Source organism: Orbicella faveolata, unplaced genomic scaffold, assembly GCF_042242905.1.
Source record: "Orbicella faveolata isolate gen_17 unplaced genomic scaffold, um_ofav_v1 contig_12, whole genome shotgun sequence".
NCBI lineage: Eukaryota > Metazoa > Cnidaria > Anthozoa > Scleractinia > Merulinidae > Orbicella > Orbicella faveolata.
In genome coordinates, this window is record NW_028301539.1 from 12,017,913 (window position 1) to 12,040,000 (window position 22,088).

At 36.8% G+C, this 22,088-nt stretch overlaps 1 protein-coding gene and 1 pseudogene across 3 annotated transcripts in view; one reads left to right on the forward strand and one right to left on the reverse strand.

Moving 5' to 3' along the window:
• Positions 1 to 51: 51 nt before the first annotated feature.
• Positions 52 to 22,088, reverse strand: part of LOC110054293 (kazrin-like) — a 22,221-nt gene continuing 184 nt past the window's right edge. Inside the window, exons 1-10 of one of the 3 annotated variants that reach the window (XM_089282427.1) lie at positions 20,959 to 22,088; positions 15,691 to 15,933; positions 13,989 to 14,295; positions 13,190 to 13,370; positions 12,613 to 12,666; positions 8,327 to 8,428; positions 7,303 to 7,469; positions 6,675 to 6,801; positions 5,845 to 5,923; positions 2,150 to 2,282 (exon numbers count right to left, since the gene is read on the reverse strand). The exon at positions 20,959 to 22,088 is cut by the window's right edge and continues 184 nt beyond it. In XM_089282427.1, the coding sequence (XP_089138553.1) occupies positions 5,879 to 5,923; positions 6,675 to 6,801; positions 7,303 to 7,469; positions 8,327 to 8,428; positions 12,613 to 12,666; positions 13,190 to 13,370; positions 13,989 to 14,295; positions 15,691 to 15,933; positions 20,959 to 22,069 (2,337 nt within the window). In that variant the 5' untranslated portion in view covers positions 22,070 to 22,088 and the 3' untranslated portion in view covers positions 2,150 to 2,282; positions 5,845 to 5,878. Of the gene's footprint in view, positions 2,283 to 5,844; positions 5,924 to 6,674; positions 6,802 to 7,302; positions 7,470 to 8,326; positions 8,429 to 12,612; positions 12,667 to 13,189; positions 13,371 to 13,988; positions 14,296 to 15,690; positions 15,934 to 20,958 lie in introns of all 3 variants that reach the window. The other 2 variants (XM_089282426.1, XM_089282425.1) reach the window with 2 other exon arrangements.
• On the forward strand, positions 9,910 to 10,991 carry LOC149116678 (uncharacterized; annotated as a pseudogene).

A 22,088-nucleotide genomic window follows, 5' to 3' on the forward strand; every position in this document is an offset into this window, starting at 1 on the left:
ATAGAAGTACACGAAAACTAACGAAAAACACAGCTACTCAAGACAAAAGTGTTAAATTCATAATATTTATTTCACTTGTCATCGTAAAGGTATGGTTTACAGCGAATGGTAGCTAAACAGGATAAAGACTGGTGTAAACATGTCCAGCTATCAACATCACAATTCTCCTCGTACAAACCTTATAGTTCAAGAGCTTCAAGACAGGAGAAGTTGGGAATATATTCAAATCATTTCCATCACTTTCCCTTTTCTTGTTAGCTGAAATTTTAAAATAATTATGTCGAGGAGAAACTGCATGCCCATCGCACTCTCAAAGATCAAAACTACAAAAAAAAAAACATTCATACTAAATTTCATTTTGCATTGAACAGGATGAAATGGAAGAAGCGCAGCTTTCATTTGAATGCACTATCGATTCAATAAGAGTTAAAAAGTACATAAATTTTATCACGATTTGACTTCCAGAGTGACTGCTTGTTCGAGATAAGACAAAAAAATTCATTTTGCTTTTCTAGATCATCTTGTTTATAATAATAAAAATAGTATGACGGTTGGCAATGCAAATATATTAAGATTTTCTGATTTCTGACGATAACAACAGCCTTCGCAAAGGAAATAATTAAAATCGTGAAATCTCTTGAAAGACTCTACTACTAGGTAGCCTAAATTGTTACACACAGTTCTCTATTAAGACAACTAAATAAATTAGAATTCTTTCAAATAATCTAAATTAAATATCGCTCTTCAGAAGTATTAAATTAAAATTGTTCATCATTTCTATATATTACAATCTAAAATGTAAAAGTGTAAAACGTTGTGTCGTAAAAGAACATCTAGGATCATTGAGTGATCCGAATTTCCATTTTCTTGCGTATAATCTATTTCTAATGTTTAAAATTCCTTTTCTATTTGGTTGAGATGGGGTTCTCTCGTTTTTGCGCGATATGTTAGTGGTAATAATGTTGACGGCAGCCGAGTAATTATGTTTATATTTTGGACGGGAAGTTATGTCCGTTTATCAATATTTGCACGTGGCTTTTGTACATCTTAAAATTGGTCCCGACAAAATTTTAGAGACCGTTTGCGCACGCTAAAATAAATGGCATTACCGTAAATGCTTCTTATAAGATGGTCTGATACATTGCTGTGTTCTTAGCACTAAACACAAACACAGTGTTGTTTCGCACCAAACCATGTTACAGCAGATTCATTACCACTTGTAATTACTAATACAGACACCTTTAAAACAAGCGTCAAACCGACTTGTATAACTAGATTGTTTCACCGTACAACTACATGACTAATACCTACGATATTTCTAGCCGTTTCGTGGTTACTAATTTTGCACAATAAAAAGATCTGCAAAAATAAGTGGTGTAGTTCTAACAGAATTCAATTTGTCTGGTGTGATTACCATTCCATGTAAACATGGGTAGAGTAACCATAGTCAAATTAAACGTCACACTGACGTCATATTTACGTCATATGTCATATAGCCGGTCTCATAACAACCTCTCGCAAATTTGTTACGTCATAATGTAAGCGAAGCGCAACGTTTTCCTTCCTCTTGTAAAGTCGGAATACAAAAATACGTCAAGTATAAAATAACCCTTGAAACGATAACGCTTTGCGTCAACACTGATAATTAGTTCAGTTTTAATGCAGGGAGTGCACAATTAACCAAATGTGACTGAAGAAACAAAAGGCTTTGCTTGAGTAATCAAACGCCCGTACACATAACGAAGATTCCTGACAACCAGGAAATACTAATAAAATTTTTGATTGCCGAGTTAACGATTGAGCGAAAAGAAGTTGAAAGCACTCCTACTTTTATTCAACATGGACTGTGACAAACTCCCAATGACTCTCGACGTAATGGAAGGAAAAACACCGCATAGTAATTCTTTTGAAATGAGCTAAAAATTTTGGAGACAAGAATGACAATAAAAAAATAAAATTCTGATAGGCGCTCCAGGGACAGAGGCATTTACTACAACAATATACAACAAATGTATGAAATAAAATTATTGTCACCATAAAGCCTCAATTTCAAACTACACTTGTACTTGGTACTACGTGGAGCGTTTGTGGCGGTTTATTTTACATCGAACAGTTAATATTACTTCTCTTTATTGTAAAGATGATTTAGGTCTCAAGCGAGATCTTCTAAATGAACGTCTCATTTGCACGCCAGGGTAGACTGAGGTGGAGACATCAGTTCCATCGCTGCTGGTTCTTGTCGGTCTGTACTTTGTACCCTGAGATCGAAGCAGCAATGAATCCTGAAGAGAAATAACATTCAACAGCGTTAATAGCACGAAATGTTGCTTTCTTCTAAGTCCCGTTTTGGGAAAATGGATTTAAGGTGGCTCAAAACAGTTTCCAACGCTTAGATTTTGATTGGTCGTTATAACCACTCTTCATCACTTGATGCTACAATCACGGCATCAAATAACTGCCCAATCATTGGTGAACACGTTGTTATCATTTTCGTGACACAATAGGTTACCATAGCAACAGTATGACCTCCTAAAAGACCCTTAATTACAGCTTTTGGGGGCTTATAATTCAAAAACGGCACTGTGAAATTTTTTTATATTATCAACTTTTGATAAGCATGATAAGACGCAACTTTTGGCAAAGTTTACTAAAGTTCTGTAAGTAGGGTCCAGAGCCACCTTAAATTCTCGAAAATTTAAGGTGCCAAAAGTTGCACAACCAAACACGCAGGCTTTTTCCCTGGTTTGGGGAACACGACAAAGCACACGGATTGCGAGTAGATACTCATTTTGACGTGATTTGGTTTTCATCAAGCAAGTAATCGAGAGGATCGAAACAAGCTTGGTATTTTTTGCGTCCAATGCTTTGTTTTGAACCTCTTGTTTACTGGTGGAATTAAACACGAACATGAGCTGGAAACAGGAAGTCGATATTGGGTTGAATGTGAAGCCACTTCATTTGATGATCTGTTTCTTCAGTTTTGTGAACCGTATACTGTTTATACATACTTTAGACATGTGTATTGGCATGTTTAGGATACATTAGATTCTGGAGCGTGAAGGGTTCAATATTCCTTATTTAGTTCGCAGTATGACTCCTTATAGTGAAGCCAATACCGTGAGGGAAACAAAGCACAGCTGTTGGATTGTTGGAAATTGCATGGCGATACAAATCACATGATAAAATAGAGCAGTTTTCAACTGAGATTCATAAAGCCAAAACCAAAACTGAGAATCACTCTGGCCAATCAGAAACAACACAGACAATCCACTGAGCCAATCAAAACTCCATGACCAATGTAATAATGAAAATAATAAAATATCGTTAGCTAGGAGGCAACCTCACCCTCAGGTGGTCTTCTGGCTGGCCTGAGCAAACATTGTAAATATACAGTAGCTAAAAATTGTTAAATTTGAGAAAATTAAGAAAGGTACAGTCGAACCTCGATTATCCGGACCCGTTGCGACTAGACGAAATAGTCCGAATAATCGAGGGTCCGGATAATCGAAAATATGAATATTAATGAAGAACAAAACTGTTAAATAAAGCATCAATTAATCGTGAAACAACTCGTTTACAAATCGTTTGGAAACCAATATGGTCTACTGTATATCTTGAACCACTCAACTCTGAGCCAATCAGAACTCATTCGAGTGTTCTTCATTAGTTACGAGGCGTGCGAGCGCTGCTTTTGCTCTTTAAAAGCAAGACAAACTCGCTTTTGACTGCACTTTTCAATGCTATAGTTTTGAAAAGAATATTGCTACGGATCTTGATCATGACTAGTACATATTCATGACAAGATTGGGACTAGAGAAAAAGTCCGGATAATCGAGAAATCCGTTCGATCGAGGTTCGACTGTACACAAATACGAGTGGCACAAGTTTTTTCTTAAACCAAAGCAAATTACTTTAGACGCTCAAATGAAAATCGCTCTAATACCCTATTCACACCAACTAAACTAGTTTAACTACATCAGGTTAAGGTTTTTCCAATTTTTCAATAACTCTTTGCATTCATTTTAAGAAGACAAATTTCAAACCACCTTGCTAACATATCTTAAGTTATGAGGTATGTACGGTATGAGCAACTAATTTTAAACCGTGTTTAGTTAAACTACTCTTAAACATGTTTAACATGTCGATGTGAATGGGATATATGATACTCTTGTTTTGGTTTACAAGTTCCCTTTGACTGTGATAACCCAAGTTAGCTTTACCTAGCTGTCCGTTTTACAGTAAACTTTTACATGAAATTGATATTAATAAAACCATCATCAAGATTTTAACTTTACATGGAAATAAATTTATTGCTGCGGGTATTTGCTCGTTAGACTACGTCATGAGCCAAGAGTTAAGTGTTGAAGGTCGACACGAATCAATAGGGAAAGACACGGAAAAAGTACAGTTATACCGATATAAAAAGGAGAGAATCAGGCAACAATACATGAAGGTAAGCTTTGAAGGAGCCAGGGATATTGACGATTGCGAGTTTTGACACAGTAAGTGCAATGTTCCCCTCCCTCTCTTCCCCCGTCTCCTTGCCACCTCCCCCCAGATCGGAACCCTATATTGAAATGAAAGGCTATATGCACGTCCTTTGATGAATTGGTAAGCCAAGTAAGGTAGGTAAGCAAGACATGGCTGAATATGTAAGCAGGCAGTCTAATAAGTGGATAGGCCGGTAGGTAATCTTACAATGTACATATTAGGGAAGGAGGGTTAGGGTTAAACTTGACAAGGAGTGGTAGAAGGGTAGAGTAGTAGAACAAGTAAGGCAAGCCAAGCAACATGCTGGTCAACACATGCAGAACCGAGCTAGGGAAGTTAAAAGGAACTAATAATAGACAACAACAGAAAAAGAAGATAAGTAAATTATTGAACTCTCCTCACAGACGGATGAATGCTCTAAATCTCTTGGTTCAGTATTCATATTATTATTCAATATATCGTAATGGCGTTTCAAAGAGAACTAGGTTTTTAACAATTCAACAAGCTGAGAAAGCAGTCGCTTGAGAGACAGATTGGAGTTGAAAAATTCTTCACTGATGATGTAACATAACAATGATCTTCTAGAGGCTGTAACTGACTGTCGCTCGGTTAAAAAATAATCGGACACCAACATATGTGATGCCGAAATTTTTAGGCATGTACTTCTGGTGTTTCTGCCTTGCATGTTGATATTTTTTCCCTGAGCTGAGGCGTCACATGACATTAAACAAAACTGACAACAAAGAGCTTTCAAAGTGGCAAAGCAAACCTGGTGGCAATTCAAATCAATTTAACAGATATAGAGCGGAAATTACTTCAATTACCTGTTAAAGCTTCGTCACACCGTTCAATCCTACAATAACATACAACTTGTTTTGCGACATTCGTGAACATCAATTGCATGAAAAATGAACAAAGCTATTAGTTTCATAGAAACTGTTCTACTCTGTTCTGCTATGTTAATCATCAACTTGAAGTTAACCACCGTATCCAATTATCAGCCATTTTTCAGAGAATTGCATGACACATTACCAGTTAACAGGTTAATCAAAGTTTTAATTTGTTTAAGGTTACAATCATATCTTATAGCTGCTATTTCACTCTTGCCAGTTTTAATGCTAAGGAGTCTGAAGTTAAGTTTTCAAGGGAAAGCGTGAAATTCTTCTGTATTTTTATCACACATTAGAAGAATTTCAGTTTTGGTCAAGACATTTCATGATCTGGTTACTAAGAATTTATATATTACTTAGAAAGCTGTTAGCAATTGGTGATTTAAAAACTGTTTGAAAAGAAATTCAAACCATAAGAGTTGAGAGCATTCACAAGGCCATGAGAGACTTCAACAGTATTTACATTGAACTGAAGTGAAATTACTCAGCAGCCGGCTTCAGAGATGAGTCTCCATAGTTGATTTAGCACAGAGCGTGACCTTCTAAAGAGAGAGGTTTACAACACGACAGCAATTTGTTCAGCAGAATATTTGGATTGAAGAACCTGCATTCTACATAACAAAAGCTAAAGAAATGGTTAGAAAACAGTGAAATTAGTTACCACTAAGAACTCTTTTAAGTCAATAGTTTTCTTTAGTTCACTATAGAAAAGAAGGAATTACAGGAATATGCAGCTCATTTTAAAATAAAAAATAAAACAAAATCACCGAAAATTACACATACAAGTACTTTAAATGTTTAAGTCTAAGTGGCAATTTTGATTATTCAAACTGATTTTTAGTTACGCTCAACTTTACCAAAGACAGACATCAAATATTTAATCCCAAAGAGGGTTTAAAATTTTCTAGGGAAGTTCTTTTGTGTCTAAAGTATTTCTTTTATGATAATTATACAATGAAATATATCTTGCATGAAATTAAAAGGTTGCCATTTACCATTTTATATCATGATTTTGTTATTAGCAACCTCTGATGGATTCTTACTTATCTGTCAACAGATTGCCACATTGTCCTTAATCATTGTTAGTTAGAGAATTTAGAGGTTTAGCAAGAAAGAAAACTCAGCCAATGACATTCTCCTAATCGTCTTACTAATATTCCAATATTAAAATAGTAATTGTTATTGATTGTCAGAAAAATAGTAGTTAGTAGGAAAAATGAAACAAAATTTGACGACTGTAATTTTCCCAAAAGTAACACAGACTTGTCCATTGATAATAATACAGTGACTTACCCTAAGACTGTGTCGTTTTATGTCTGACTGCATGCTGCTTCTGCTACCAGAGCTGAAACTCAGGGAACGCTGTCTCTTCTGTTTCTGTTTGCCTTTGATTTCAGTCTCCCCAGAATCTACTGCATCTCTGCAAATTATTGACAAACACAGCGTAGCAAATTGTGAGTCGTTTATTTGCATACATGTATGCATGTATTGTTAACTGAAGAAGAATGTTCCACTTTAGTTAGCAATCCTTTGATATTCTCATTAAGATGTATTCCTTAGTGAACACCAAACATCTATACTGATTGCATAATTTTATCCCTCATTTATTCATTTATGAAAGTACAAAGGAAACAAAGAAATTTTGAGATCTCAAAGAAAAGGTGTTTGTAACTAACATGTGGGAATGATGGTGCAAAGCTAGAAGACTGTAATAAAAATTATATATTGAAGAACCACAACACATTGGATCAGGCGGGTCAACCTACATGTACTGACAGAGTTAGATGATTAAGAACCTACAAATTTCAATCAGAAGTGTAAGGATCAGAATGTTGAGATCCTAAGGGTACTTTGAACTCCATTCTATCTTTATTGACGGTACAACCCATAAGCTCTTATGTCAAGCTCTGGTATCACGTACCTTGCTGGTATCAACACAGACAAAAGCTCAGCTGTCAAATGTCTTCTGATGATGTTCTTGGAGGAATGGATACCAAGAACTTGAGCAAGTTCACTGGCACCAAATGAAGGATCAAGGACTAACAAAGCACCATGAACACCGCTGTCTCTCAAGTTGTCAGCGTATTCCTATGCATACAAAACTGACATCAACAACTATTTCTACACTTATTAAAATTTCCTTTCAATTTCTTTAAAAAAATTGTCATTAAAATGTACCCATTGAATTGAAATCACAGATTGAGGGGAGGGAAGTGGAAGGTTCTCCAGGGTTTACAGGTCTATTTCCATCAAGGCTAATTTTGGCATCTCCAGTTCTGAGCAAATACATGTACATGTATTTCAAGGTTTCCTTGAACTTTGATAGATGTCTATGTAACAGAATTGCCCAGGAATGTGCAGGCCTACCTGCTCAACAACAAAATCTGGCCACTTCAATATCATATTGCTGAACATTTCTCGTATTAAATTACATAATGACTAGAGCCAATGAAATCATTGTTACTGCATTGGCTGATGTGACATGTAATATATCAAATACGAATGTCTGTCTTTGACCACATTCCCAAACACTGAGAACAGAATCTAACGTGTAGCAGACTACTACTACTAATTCCTAGCTCTCCTCTGGGAGAATAGGGCCATAAGCAGACTATTTAAGATAAAACGACTATTTAAGAGGTGTTCAATATGTGGTCAAACACTGTCTTGAGTGTTTGATATATTGCCTTAATCAAAACTAAAACTAAGGAGAAAAACGCAATAAAATCATAAAAATCTGTGCTAATTGAGGTCAAATATCCAAACACTGTTGCAGTCATGATTTCTTTTGTTTAACCTTGATGCATTATTCACGAGTCTGAGAAATGGCAGGGAACAATTTTGTTAAAAGTACATCAGTAGATCTGTGGCAAATAATGCAATGTGTTCAAAGGTGAACTGCTGTAGATATACTATACACAGTGTGTGTACTGAAGCTAACTTACACCCAGGTCCACTGAACGACACCACTTTGCAACTCTCTCATTAGTCCAGACAATAGGATCCAAGTCATTATCTTCACTTTGCCTTCGACGATCCACTAACAACTACATAAGGAGAAGAGAATTATTATATATTAAGTTTGACAATCGTCCAGTTTTGAGTTAACTAAGCTACTTAATAAAAACTAAAGATGTATATGCACAGGGTTAGTCTTGATGTTCACAACCACCAGTGATAGCATGAAGTATTGACAACTCTGTGAATTGCTTCATCATTACTTTTCTGTGGGTATTTTGTGAATGATTTTCATCAGATCCTTAACTAACACTGTACAGATGAGGCTTTACTCAGTGGTCTTGGTTAACTTGAAACTGGACTTTTATATAGCCAGGCTACAAATACAATGTACATGTGCATGTACATGTAAACAGCTGGTAAAAGTGCAGTTTTCCATAACAGCCATCATAAAAACAAACAAACAAACACTTGCCTTTATGTTAATAAAATGCAACTGGCTATGGTTTTTAAACTACCATTTATACAATTAGTGAGGTGGCTTAGGATGATTTCAAGGCATGAAGTCTTCAATATGGAAGAAAGCGTGAAGTTTGGCAAAAAGAATCTTGTTGGTGTAAGAAACAAATTTAGCCTGGGTATCACCTGTGCCAATGATCCGGGGGGAGAAGGCAGAGATTTCAATTCTTGCCAATATCATTGGCATGAAAACAAGGCTGTTGAATAAAACCATGGTTTTCAACAGGTTTGATCACCAAATTAAACCAAAATATATCAACAGCTTATGAATTAGACCAAATGCCTGGGTGTCAAGTGTGTCAATGATCCGGGGGGAGAAAGCAGGGGATTTCAATTCTCAACAATCTTCATTGGCATGAAAACCCTTGTTTTTAACAATTTTGATCACCAAAATACATCAACAACTTATAAATTGAATGTGTGGTTCATTTTAATAGACTTAAGGTGTTAACGTCTCAAGAGAATCGTATATTTGTTTGCTTTTTCATCCATGTTGAATGATCTGACTTCAGAATATCCAGTTGAATTTGAAATCGTTTTTGTTACCATTTTTTTAATTTCAGAATAAAAACCAGCGGCAAAAAACGACGTTTCGATCTCTCTGAGATCATTTTCAAGTTGAAGAAAAAACGAATGAAATATACATATATAAGTACAAATTAGGGCGTGAGAATGTCAGACAATAAAATATGTAAATGCAAACACTAAAATGTAAGTGTTAAAATAATAAAATACTATAAAGAAAACCTCTACAAATAACTTTGCATGGATTGAATCTGACTGTTTGTTCAAGGTTGGCTTAAGCTCCTTTATAAAGAGCATTTTGCAGATCAGGCAGTCAAATTTACTTTGGCACTTTCTCAAGATCTTAAAATCATGATATATGTCACTTGGGACTGTTCCATGCTGCTCTTTGATGTGATTCCCAATTGAAGACAATCCTTTGTGTTCCTCAACGCGTTGATAGAGGTGTTGGCACGTGTACCCGACATAGTTTGCATCACACAAACCACATATCATCATCCACATAGCATTTGTAGAACTTGGGTAACTTGCGGTGCAGTATCGAAGATCGACTTCAGGACCAAGGCAAGTTACCTGAGTTCTACAAATGCTATGTGGATGACACATTGAGCATAATGCCTGACACCGAAACAGCTGAAGCATTCCTTTCCTCTTAAATGAGAGCCATCCATCTGTCAGCTTCACCATGGAACTTGGCAAACACGGTAAACTTCCTTTCCTGGGAACAGACATCAGGAAATGCAATGGTCGCCCAGAGACAAGGGTGTACAGAAAACCAACTGACACCAGATTATTACTACATGACAAGAGCCACGTCCACGTTAGATACAAGAAGTCATTGCTAAAAACAATGCTGGATCGTGCCCTTAAACTATCATCTACCTGGCAACTGTTCCCCCTGGAATGTGATCGTCTCACACAGACGTTCTCGTGACTTCAGTACCCAACGCAATTGATACAATCAACCATCAGTAATTTTGTCACCAAGAAAGTTTCTGGCGATCCAATTTCCACTCGAGCACGTAACGTGAATGAAACGCCTGTCAGATTGGTGTTACTATTCAAGGATCAGAGATCGGCCAATTCCATGCGAAGACAACTTGGGGAACAAGGCCGAAAACTTGGAATTGATATTCGTCCTGTGTATACAAGCCGCAAGATCGGACACGAGATCAAACCAAAAGAAAAGAAGCCGCCTATCATTAACCAGCAATGCGTTGTTTACTACTACAAGCGTGGTTTGTGTGATGCAAACTATGTCGGGTACACGTGCCAACACCTCTATCAACGCGTTGAGGAACACAAAGGATCGTCTTCAATCGGGAATCACATCAAAGAGCAGCATGGAACGGTCCCAAGTGACATATATCGTGATTTTAAGATCTTGAGAAAGTGCCAAAGTAAATTTAGTAAGTAAGTAAGTAAGTAAAGACTTTATTTAAAGAGGGTAGCACTAAAATAGTATAAAAATACTAACAAACCAGTGGCCCTCTAAAAATCATGTACAATACAGATGACTGCCTGATCTACGAAATGCTCTTTATAAAGGAGCTTAAGCCATCCTTGAACAAACAGTCAGATTCACTCCATGCAAAGTTATTTGAATAGGTTTTCTTTATAGTATTTTATTATTTTAACACTTACATTTTAGCATTTGCATTTACATATTTTATCGTTTGACATTCTCACGCCCTAATTTGTACTCATATATGTATATTTCATTCGTTTTTTCTTCAACTTGAAAATGATCTCAGAGAGATCGAAACGTCGTTTTTCACTGCTAGTTTTTATTCTGAAATGTTTTTTAAAAAAACTACTTATAAGCATTTTTTTAATATTGTGGTTTTTTTTAGAAAAATATACAATCAGGTATGAACTTCATGGTAGGACACATATACATTGTAGTCGCCTTCCCCTTCACCCCTTAAATGCTAACCACATGCAAACAGCAGTAAATAAATGCTAACAGCAAGCAAACAGCAGTAAATAAATGCTAACCACAAGCAAACAGCAGTAAATAAATGCTAACCGCAAGCAAACACAGTATATAAATGCTAACTGCAAGCAAATGGCAGTAAATAAAAGCAAACTACAAGGAGACTATATGGGTGGTCTATCAAGAATTATATGCCTACAATCACTGCCAGGTATGCAAATGATACAAACCATACTGACAGAAAAATTTGCAAAAGGTGCCAAATAAGGGAACCCTGTAGAGGATCAGTTTTGGTTTGATGTCGAAAGTGTGATTTATAAACAAGTTTTGCTGATGTATATCATTATTCAGTAACTGTTTTAGCCCTCCAGAAACTCCAAGAGAGTATTTTCTCCACAGTCCTGGTGTATATATAGAGCTTTTTGAATGAAAGGAAGTCCTCTACAGGTGAAAGGAGCCCACTTTTCATTTTTAGAACATAATTCTCAGGTTGGAAGTCTTCATGCCCTTAGATCCCGCTTTGTGAATGAAATTTCCATTCTATGTTAAAACACTTGAAGTCCTTGTTCCATGGCTTTACTCATTAGACCATACTATTTGTGCATGATGGCTTCCACTGTGCAAACCAGGGGCATGAACAGTCAAAGACAACAAGCAGAATTACTGGATTGTTATGAAGGCTGAGAAGGCATTTTCCAGTATAGCCATTGAGTAAGCCCACATGCAAAATAATGCCATCTTCAAAGGTTGTTGTGGTGAACTGGGCTTAATCGCAAGTCCAATTGCATTTCAAAGATGGATGGTCTTCCTTTCCTCAAGCAATCACACAGACTACCGGTCACTTTGTATAGTTTCGGAAAAAGACTTACTAACTGGCCTTGAAGTTACAATACCATCTTCCCGAGTTTTTCGAGTATCTGGACTCACATTTTCACCACAAAAATTTAAGTTTACTGTTCGTATTCTCCCATAAGATGACAGTTTTAACCCACTTCATGAAATGCAAATTAGTGTCACTAATCTTGTAAACAGGTTCTGGGAAACCTCATTCTTCTGAACGAGTTCCAAGAATGCTTACCAATGGAATGCTAACAGAATGGGAACAGAACAGCACAAAACGGATAGAGAACCGACATGGAACGGATATGGAACGGGTACGGAACGGATACAGAACAGGAATGGGAACGCGTGTGGAACGGAAACAGAACACATTCAAACGTTCCCTGTTAGGTTTCTTCTGATCAACACTGTACAAGTGTTGGTATGTAACTGAACAGTGTACAGATGGCTTACCTCCTTGTTGAACTCCATCATGCGTAGCAACCTTATGCCATGAAGAATAGTTATCTGATAAAAGAAAGAAATGAAATAACATATTGAAGTGTGTTTTTCCACATTCAATGCAAGGTAGATAGATGACTGATTAATTTGTTGCATGATTATAAATGTTGAATCAGTACAAAATAATTATACTACAAAGTATATTCTTTATTGGAAAGGCATCCATTAAGAAGGGACATTTTCCTAGTTCACGACTGTACAATATCTGAGTATACATAAATGTACAAACTTAAGCTAAATCTAACCATATAGTACATTCAGGTTACTTCCAGCCTTCAAGGCCAACAATATTGTTTTTAATTAAAGTCAGTCATTTTACCCAAAGTTTACAAAAGACAAAGAAAAATCTCCCCAAAAGAGGCCAAGTTAGTCAGAAAAAAATGTTCCTTTTTTTCAAATAAACATTGATAAACCGAGAGGGTGTTAATCCAATTACATTACATCAGCAAAATTATACATAGACCCCATCACAGTTAAATGAACATTATAACTTTCATGCAGGGCTCATGTTATCATTCATAGTTCTTACCTGATGGAATTTCTTGCTGACATTAAGGTATTTTTCCATGTCTTTCCTTGTAAGAACATTTAATAACCTTCCATCAATCATCTGAGCTTCAAATGCAGAGCAATACTGGCTAAGACCCAGCTCTCTTATCCACCCACGGGACACCCAAATGTGATCCACAGAGGAAATTGCAGGGTACTTACTGCAAACGTACAGTTATAGGCAATCAATACTTACAAAATTAAGAAGTTCTGTAAAATAGTTTCTTATTAGTATAGAATCATGTCAATATGAATGCATTAAAGATTTTACACCATGTGTGATACTTGAAAATTCTCTTAAAATTGCATGGCATTTTTGAACAAGTTTTCAAATAACACAATTCATGAAAATCCTTATAGCTTGAGCTTTGATGCGATTATTCTTTTTCACTGAGAAAATTAACACCCAGGTGCAAATAAAAACTGAATGATAAGTTGGCCTGCTCTCAGCCAATAACAATGTCAAAGTAATTTTACCGGTCATAATTATTAAATGATTAATATATAAAAATGAATTTATTATGATAAAACTTTGGTGTAGACCTTTTCCAATATTATATAAATGTAAATTGCTTGAAGTTGATGTAACAATCAAGAAAGTCACAAAAATAAGTTTACAACTAGAAAAATGTTGAAAATGTTTTTGTACATCACCTTTAGTTAAAAATTGCAACATTAAGTTGTTGGGAAGTTTCATGTAATATACATACATGCACATTACTTTGTATGACAAATAGAGAGTAACGTACATTCATGGACACATAAAGAGCACAACTTACACAACTGATGGGTCCCTGTAGTCCTCAATGGCCAGCCTCAATTTGCGTCGGTGCATTGTGTTTCCCAAACCAAGTCCAGCTTCTAACTCACTATCATTAAGCTCCAACAAAAGTTTCCCACTTTTAATGTTCTCATAGCACATTTGTGAGTACATAGGCATCTGGCATTCAACCTCCAGCCAAGCTAAAACCATGTTGGCTTTCCAGCACACCATGGGAATGTCCTTGTGTAATTCCCACACACGCTTTTTCTCGGCAAAACTTGCGCTGGTGGGAAGCTTATTCACATTGTCAATGTCTGGGAATTCTGTTAATAACAAATATTATTTGCATGTCTAAATCTTGATTACCAAATTTCTTAAAAAAAAAACAAAACAAAACAACTCGCGATTCAAAGTGGCTGGATCATTTAACTGGGATCAAAGTTTTTTCATGAGTAAACTTCTTCAACATGCTTATGACATGCAAATCTAGGTCCATAACATGAAAAAGGCCAATGCATGTGGCATTAAAAGACTGCTAAATTAGGCTTACTTTAAGGAACAGCAAAATTGTACAAGTGTTTGTACATGAATCTACTAAGGTTCACGTCAAACAAATTTCTTCTAAGTCCATCTATCAGCTGCGATCAAATGATGGATTACTACCTGACTTCCCTCATGGGAAGAATATGTTGACATCTTTTGGAGACAGATCTTTTTCTGTTGCTGCTCCCACATTGTGGAATGCCATACCCATCTTGTTAAGGAAATCAAACACAGTTCAACAGTTTAAATCCTTACTCAAAGCATAGCTTTTTAACCTATTGACTCCTGGAGCTTTTCGCCAAAAACACATTTTTTGGACATTTTGGAGATTTTCAGGCTGGATATGGGCCAAATTAGCTCCAATCTACTCAGAAAGGCATTTGCAACATGACAGCATGTCTTCTTTCCACTAGCATTGCGTTTTACAACACTTTTGCTCAGGCATGTGCAGAAATTAAAATTTTGAGATGGACAAGAAAGTGAGCTACGTCTTTAGGCTTTTCGATTTTTTTATTTTTTATTTTTTTCGCCTTTCCTTTTTCTCCTTTTGTTTTCTTTATGCTGCAGTGATTGATCTTCTACTGGGCTTGCTTCCACTTTAAAACATTCTGAGAAAGCATCATTGAGACAGGCAATTTTTGCCATGGAGTAGCCATGTGTAGGGGCAGGAAATTTTGCTCTGAGTTTTTTACTCAACTTTTTGAGCATTTTGGTGCATATCTCAGGCTCCACTGGGCTGATCACTCTGATCTGGGTATCCTTGGAAAGATCTTTTCCTCCTGCAGAAGTTGAGCATAGATGATGCCAATTTTGGTCAAGGGTGATGACGTCAGAAGGGGAAGAAAGGCCAAGGCTCATCACGGGTGGTTACGGCTGGCACAGGAGTCAATGGCTTTTACTAGCTTTTAAAAATTTCATATAATTTTCGGAATTTATGACGTGATACGCCTTTGATCATTGCATGTTAAAAGGCGCAATATAAGTTGTTAATTATTATTATTACTAGATGTAATACCCTAGAAATAATTTCTTGGGCATTACGGCATCCCAATTTCATGTATAAAATTATTTGTATTTGGGAAGTTGTTGAGAATCTCGTCCTAAAGCAGGCACTAGTTCAAACAACTGACAAGAATGGCTGAATCAATCTGTAACATAAAGAAATGGTCACTTGCCTCTAACTACCAGCTTAAACACAGGCTTTCGCTGTTTTCCCCGCGAAAAAAACCTTGACAATGAGCTGGAGCGTGTCTTCATTTTCTTCTTTTCAAATATGGACTGTTCACAGTTGTCTTGAACACCAAAATCAAAAACTTCTGAGTCTCGTGGTGTTAGTCCTTGGCTTACGTCAGACTGTGAGCCTGAGGATGCTGATTCTACAGGTGAAGTTAATGAAGACACAGGAAGAGTGCAGTTATCTAAAATAAAACCACTGAAATTAAACAACTCAAATAACAAACAAATAAATTTGCAATTATGGTGACCTGCACTGGAAAAGAACAAAACATAAGTCTTAAACTTTTATATTAATAATAAGCTTCGATAGCCAGAGATTGTGTAAGCAATCTATATGGTTTTAGTGGTGGTGGAGATTATGCAAATGATGTCCTTCCATCATCTGTAAACTTTTTGGAGTAACTCCACTGACCAGTAGACAAAGCACCTGAAATCACTGTATTAGTCAATATTGCAGGCACATGTATCGTTTTACATTTCTAGGTCAAGGTCTATGTGACTGCGATTGTTGCACTAAAAATGGAAATTTGTTTTGTTTGCTTTGTGGGTATAGTTCATTTAACATTTCTATTACAATTCTAATCTTAAATTAACAGTGAACTATAAATAAGACCAAATATTGGCTTTGGCAATACACATTGGAAATGTTTTTGATGACAGAGGTGAAGTTCCTGGAAGCTGTTGTTGTAAATTTCCACAGCGAAGTTTAGCAAAGATTTGACAAGAGGCAATCTGCAGATACATATTGATGGTACGACTACTGGAGGGTTGAGCTCCTGAAATCGTATATCGGAAATCAAAGCGAACAATTTCCTTGAGGCCACCATAGTATTTGTCAAAAAAGTCTCTAATAAAGAACACCGCAGTCTTGCGAGCCTCTAAAAAGCTCATGATTATACCAGATTATAAGTTTCAACTACGGGCGTGGAATCCATTGGGAGAAAATCCTGCTCTTGAGGACAAACTCTCCAGGTTACACAAATAACACTGAAGAAACATAAGTCACATTGAAAAATAGCGGGAGCAGAGAGAACTAACTAGGACTTCACAAACTGAAATCCAATCCGAGCATTAAAATTTTGCCCACAGACAAAAATTTTTGGGCTTGTTCAAGCTGATACACTTTGACCCTTAAAAGGGCTGATGAGCTATCATATCACAAAGTTACACAACAGCTCTCGCGAAAAGCTTTACATGTCTATTTATAGTAGATTTAATCATTGCAACATGATCGCATGTGTACAGTTTGATTTTGAGGTCATTTGAATCGACAAAAAATTGATTCACACTACAATTGTATGGCGAATTTAACTGGAAAAAAGGTCAAATAGGACTCCTCTGTTCCCTGTGTACTAGCCACACTAAAAGTCAGCATCCGAGAAATTTGCAGTTTAAGAGACTATAAGTCACATATTTGTTAGCTAATTCGTATATTTGCTAGCCAATTTGAGATAAGGCTCAAGTAGTTTGTATCTTTCCCCCTTGTAGCAAGGTTTCTTACATGTTTAATATCATGGTTAGCACCCGCATTCCAATCTAGTGGACCCGAGTTCGATTCTGGGATTCATCAGCTTTTTTTTCCGTTTGCTTTTTTAAGCCACTGGTCTTTTTCTTTACTTGTTCAACCATTTTTCTGGTGAAGACCATCCGCAAGTAGCCTCATGTTCTTATTTCAAGCTTGGAACCAATAAGAACACAGTTTTGTGGCGCTCTGCGAGCTTGCTTCTTCCCATAATCGACCCTAAATTGCATCTGATGTTTTACATGTTGTGGGTTTGTAATTCATAATAAAAAAAACTCAATTTCTCTGAAGATCTTTCACAGTTGTCCTGCGAGCAGAGTCGCCTCGATCTTATGCACAACCTCTTTGCACCCGATCTAACAGTGCTGAGTCGTGTAAAGCAGACTAAGCTTTTGTCTTCAGGGGAGAAGAAAAATATGTTGGGCAAGGCGACGAGAAGTTTACAAGGTAGAGTGGCTCAATCAAGAACGAGTAAATCCATCAGAGCAATGCAGCTCATGTAGTGGTGGTTTTGCCAATTCTTGTACCTCATGTAGTATGCACGAAAAGTCATTCTTTGTTTTAAAAAAAAGACTGCTGTTATAACAAGTATAGCCAGAAGTCAATATGGTAACTTGTATAACTAGAATAACCCATAAGCCACACAGGTCAATCATCATCCACTGGGAAATCGATGGATTTGCTCATAGAGTGCTTTGATTTTTACTAGAGAGTTGAACCCCTGCTAATTCACGCCTAGTTATTTCGACCCCAGAGTTTGAAATAACACTCCTTGTTATTTTGAATTTTGTCCCTTTTGCCTTAGATTTTCACCCAATTTACAGTCAGCTACATGTATGTGTGTATTTTATACTCCCTGCTATTTTGAACTGACTTTAATTTCCCTTAAAGTGCCTATGAAGTGAAAAGTGTTTTGGCGTTTTTCTGTCGCTTCTTATGTCTACTTTTCGAAATTGCCAAAAGCGCATAATGTTAAAGAGAGAAAAATTTGACTTTTTGCAGGCCAAAGTTCGAATTTGACAACCAAAAGTGGGTTCATTTTGTGCGCAGCCAAAACGAATGTATTACAAGGTTGTGACGTAGGAAATTGTTTAGATGACTTCATCTCTACTTTCCAGCTATTGTATGTTGGAACTTTCACTAGAGGACATATATCCATCATTATCTGACATTTTACTTGCAAAAAAATGGCGAAATTTGAAGAAATCTCCTTTGGCAATTCACATAGCTACAAAGGCAAAGTAGGGTAAACAAATTGCTGGAACAATTTCTTACGTCATTGCTTGTAAACTCGTTACCAGTCTCCGCACCCACTGTTTTGCTATGCTAAGCTCACTTTGGACGGCAAAAAGTCAGATTTTCCTCCTTGTAACATTATTCGCTTTACGCAGTTTCGAAAAGTAGACATAACAAGCGACAGATAAACGCAAAAAAAAATTCACTTCATAGGCACTTGAAACTAAAATCAACCCCTGTTTAGACCATGTCAGGCTTCAACATAAACCCAAACCTTTCAGCCTGAATAAGTAAATTTTTTTGGTCAAGGCTGTTTTTAGCCAGCTAAAGAAAAAGCCGACACTGTTAGTAATATCCACAAAATTGCATCCACATCAAAATACACTCACATTGTATGGATCCCTTTCATAGTTTAAATATATGAAATACCTAATTTAAAGGACCCTTACTTATCTTCACCTACTAAGTCTTAAAAGCCAAAGCCTAGTGGGGTTGAGCAAATATCTAAAGTGGTAGGATTGATTTGTCAAAGAAAAACTGCAGGTTTATTTCACTGCAATATTATAACTAGAACCAAGTACTTCGAGCCTTATACCCTATTTTTGTATAAGGTAACAACTGAAATGGTGCAATGCATTGGAAATTTTTGCCGCCATGTTTAGTACCTTACAACCTAAACACAGAAAGGAATTCTGTTCCATTTTCCCACACTCTGTTGTTTACTACTTTGTTTTTCCAGCTAAAACATGTTTACATTTGAAGCTATGAACTGTAATCTGATTGAATGTTATTGCCCTACATACAGTTTCCATTCTGAGGAAAGACATAACAAATCATGAAAGTGAAGGGAAATTTGTTGATTCACCAAATGTGTGATGAGAAACATGGAAAAACACACTGTTTGGGAATTAGCTGTTTTGTACAGACTGACACTTAGCCTACATGTACAAGTAGGCTCACATTTGGGGAGCACAAGTGCAAGTGGTGCATTTGTAAGATGCCAAATCAAGCGGCAATGCCATGCGGTGCACACTTTCTTGGCACCTGTTCACCAGACACCACCCCATTAGATTGCTTTGCTGACTGACTTGCTCATTCCCACTCGTCCATGACTCAAATGTGAGCCTGCTGACAGGCTAACCGACACTTGACTTTGTGAGAACAAAGTAATATACATGTATAATGCCACTGAAACTTTGGTAGTTATTTCAAAACAGACCAGAAACAGTAGTGAATAAGTTGAATTAAAAAGGAGATTATGTAAAAAAAAAAAAAAGAGGCAAATAAACAAACACATTTTTGGTGTTGTTGTTATTGACAAAATGATCTCACAGTAATATTCTTCCACCTCTGCACTTAGGGTTCTTTTCTCTCCAGAAAAACTTGCAATCACAAATTTTATGGTCTGTTTCACATCTCAGCAAATTAACATAAAGATAATCTACATGTTCTTGCAAAAATAACTACTATTGTCCTCTTCCTTGAATATTTGTGCCCAAAACAAGACACAGTGATTTTCTTTTAGCTAATACTGTACCCTCAAAAACAAAGATGACTAAACAAGGTCATTGTTTAACTACAGCAAGCCCTTGAGGCAAACTAATTAAACTGTAACATCAGCTTTCTTTGTTTAGTGATTACAAAGACGTCTGGAAAACTATTTCTATGTTAATTAACAAATTTGCTAGAATGTTCAGACAGCAAGGCTTTCAACGGTTCATTACTTAAAGTCAATTGTGTAAAGAGTAGTAAAATTTATTTGCTCATTTTGAAGTGCTGTCTACATTTGGATATATCGATTACATATGACTTGTCTGATAATCTAGATCGCTGGGCGACCTGAGTGAAATTAGGATGACTAAGTTGAAAACTTTACCATTTTTCCCACACTGTTAGAAATAGAGGTGATCGCAAATTGAGAAAATTGCGAAAAACCACTTAAACAAAGCCATTTGATGATTCAGGGAGTGGCATAGATTTTCCTGTTGAAATATCATGACAAACATCCGGTACTTTTTCAGATTTTGCGAAACATAAACAGATCGTACATCTAAATTCTTGATAAAAAAAAGAGACGTCTGCTAAGCCGTTCGGCTCAAAACTTCAGTTTATCGATATCAAAATATCATTCGTGCTAAGTGGTGTACTTGTCTTTGCTAGGCACTTGTGAAATCAATAGTCTGTCTTGAACACATTCAAATACACACAGTCTGCAAACGATCGTAACGCAATCGGGTTATCACGTTCACAATCGTACTGAGGCGATTGAGTGATGTAAATTGCAAAATCTAACATCGATTTCCTGAACTAGCGACTAATGCAAGCTTATCATTATCAAAGATTTAACAGTTTCCAAAGTTTTTCTTTCCTTTTCACACAAATACACTGAGTCAATAAACAATACATTGTACAAATTAAAATGAAATCACAATCACGCGAACGAACTCACCTCCATTTTTTAGCGGCGATCTCGGGGAATCTTTCAAATTTTGCTGTGAATTTGTCTTCTTGTTGTTCCTTACGTTCGATTTTTGGTTGCCTCCCGGGGTGTCTAAATTCAAGTTGTTCGATTTGAAAATCAGTTGTGAATTGTTTTCTCGAAGCGAAGATTGCAAAGCGGATAGATGCTGTTTCACTTCGAAAAAATCTGTTTCTAGTTCTTTTAACTGCATGTCTTTCAGCTCTAACTGCGATTTTAAACTGTCAGATTCTCTCAACAAATCGGTTCGCTCCCGCTCCCAAGTCAGTTTTTCACTCTCGAGACGTTTAATTTGTTCTCCTCCCTCCACCATCCGTTGTTCATAATTCTGGATAAATTCCCTCAGCTCCGCTTCTTTTACCTCTAAAACTCCATAAACTTGCTTCATTTGACTAAGTAAACTCATTTTCTCTGTTTTTAAGCGTTTTCTTTCCACTTTCATGCAAGAAATAGTTTCTTTAGCTCGAGCAATTTCGTGTTCACAGGAATGCAGCCGCTGACGAAGCTGATCCAAATCTGTATTGCCGTGTCTCCACTCGTTTAGCTCTCTGGTTAAAAAATCATTTTCACAGCGTAATCTATCATTGTCTTCTTTCAAATCTTCTAATTTACACTTCGGGGTTCCTGGACCATCAGTTGTCGTTTCAGGGGTTTGAACAGGTTCCGTGGGTCTACTACTCGCAAGCTCCGATAACCTCTTGTCTTGGTCTCGCAACTCGGCTTTCAAATACTCCACCTCCCGATTTACGGCGCTCAGAGAGCTGTTGATTTTAGCAGCAATGAAAACTTTCTCCTCTCGCATTCGTTTACTCTCACTCTCTGCCTGTTCCATCAAACGTCGCATAACACTCAAACAAGTGATCAAATCGTCTTGTCTTTTCACGAGCGGCCGAGTTCCTGAACTGCTGCCACTGTCAGAGCTATCTCCTGAAAGTGTACTGCTAAAAGATAGCGAACGAACCCTTTCTTTCAGCTTGTCCACTTCAGCCATAGCTTCCATGGGTGTTAAAGAAAGCTTTCGTTCCTTGGCGGGGGAGGCGTCTCTTGTCTTCGTTTCCTGATCATTGTTTACGTCCGCCATGTTGATTTGTGTGACACCA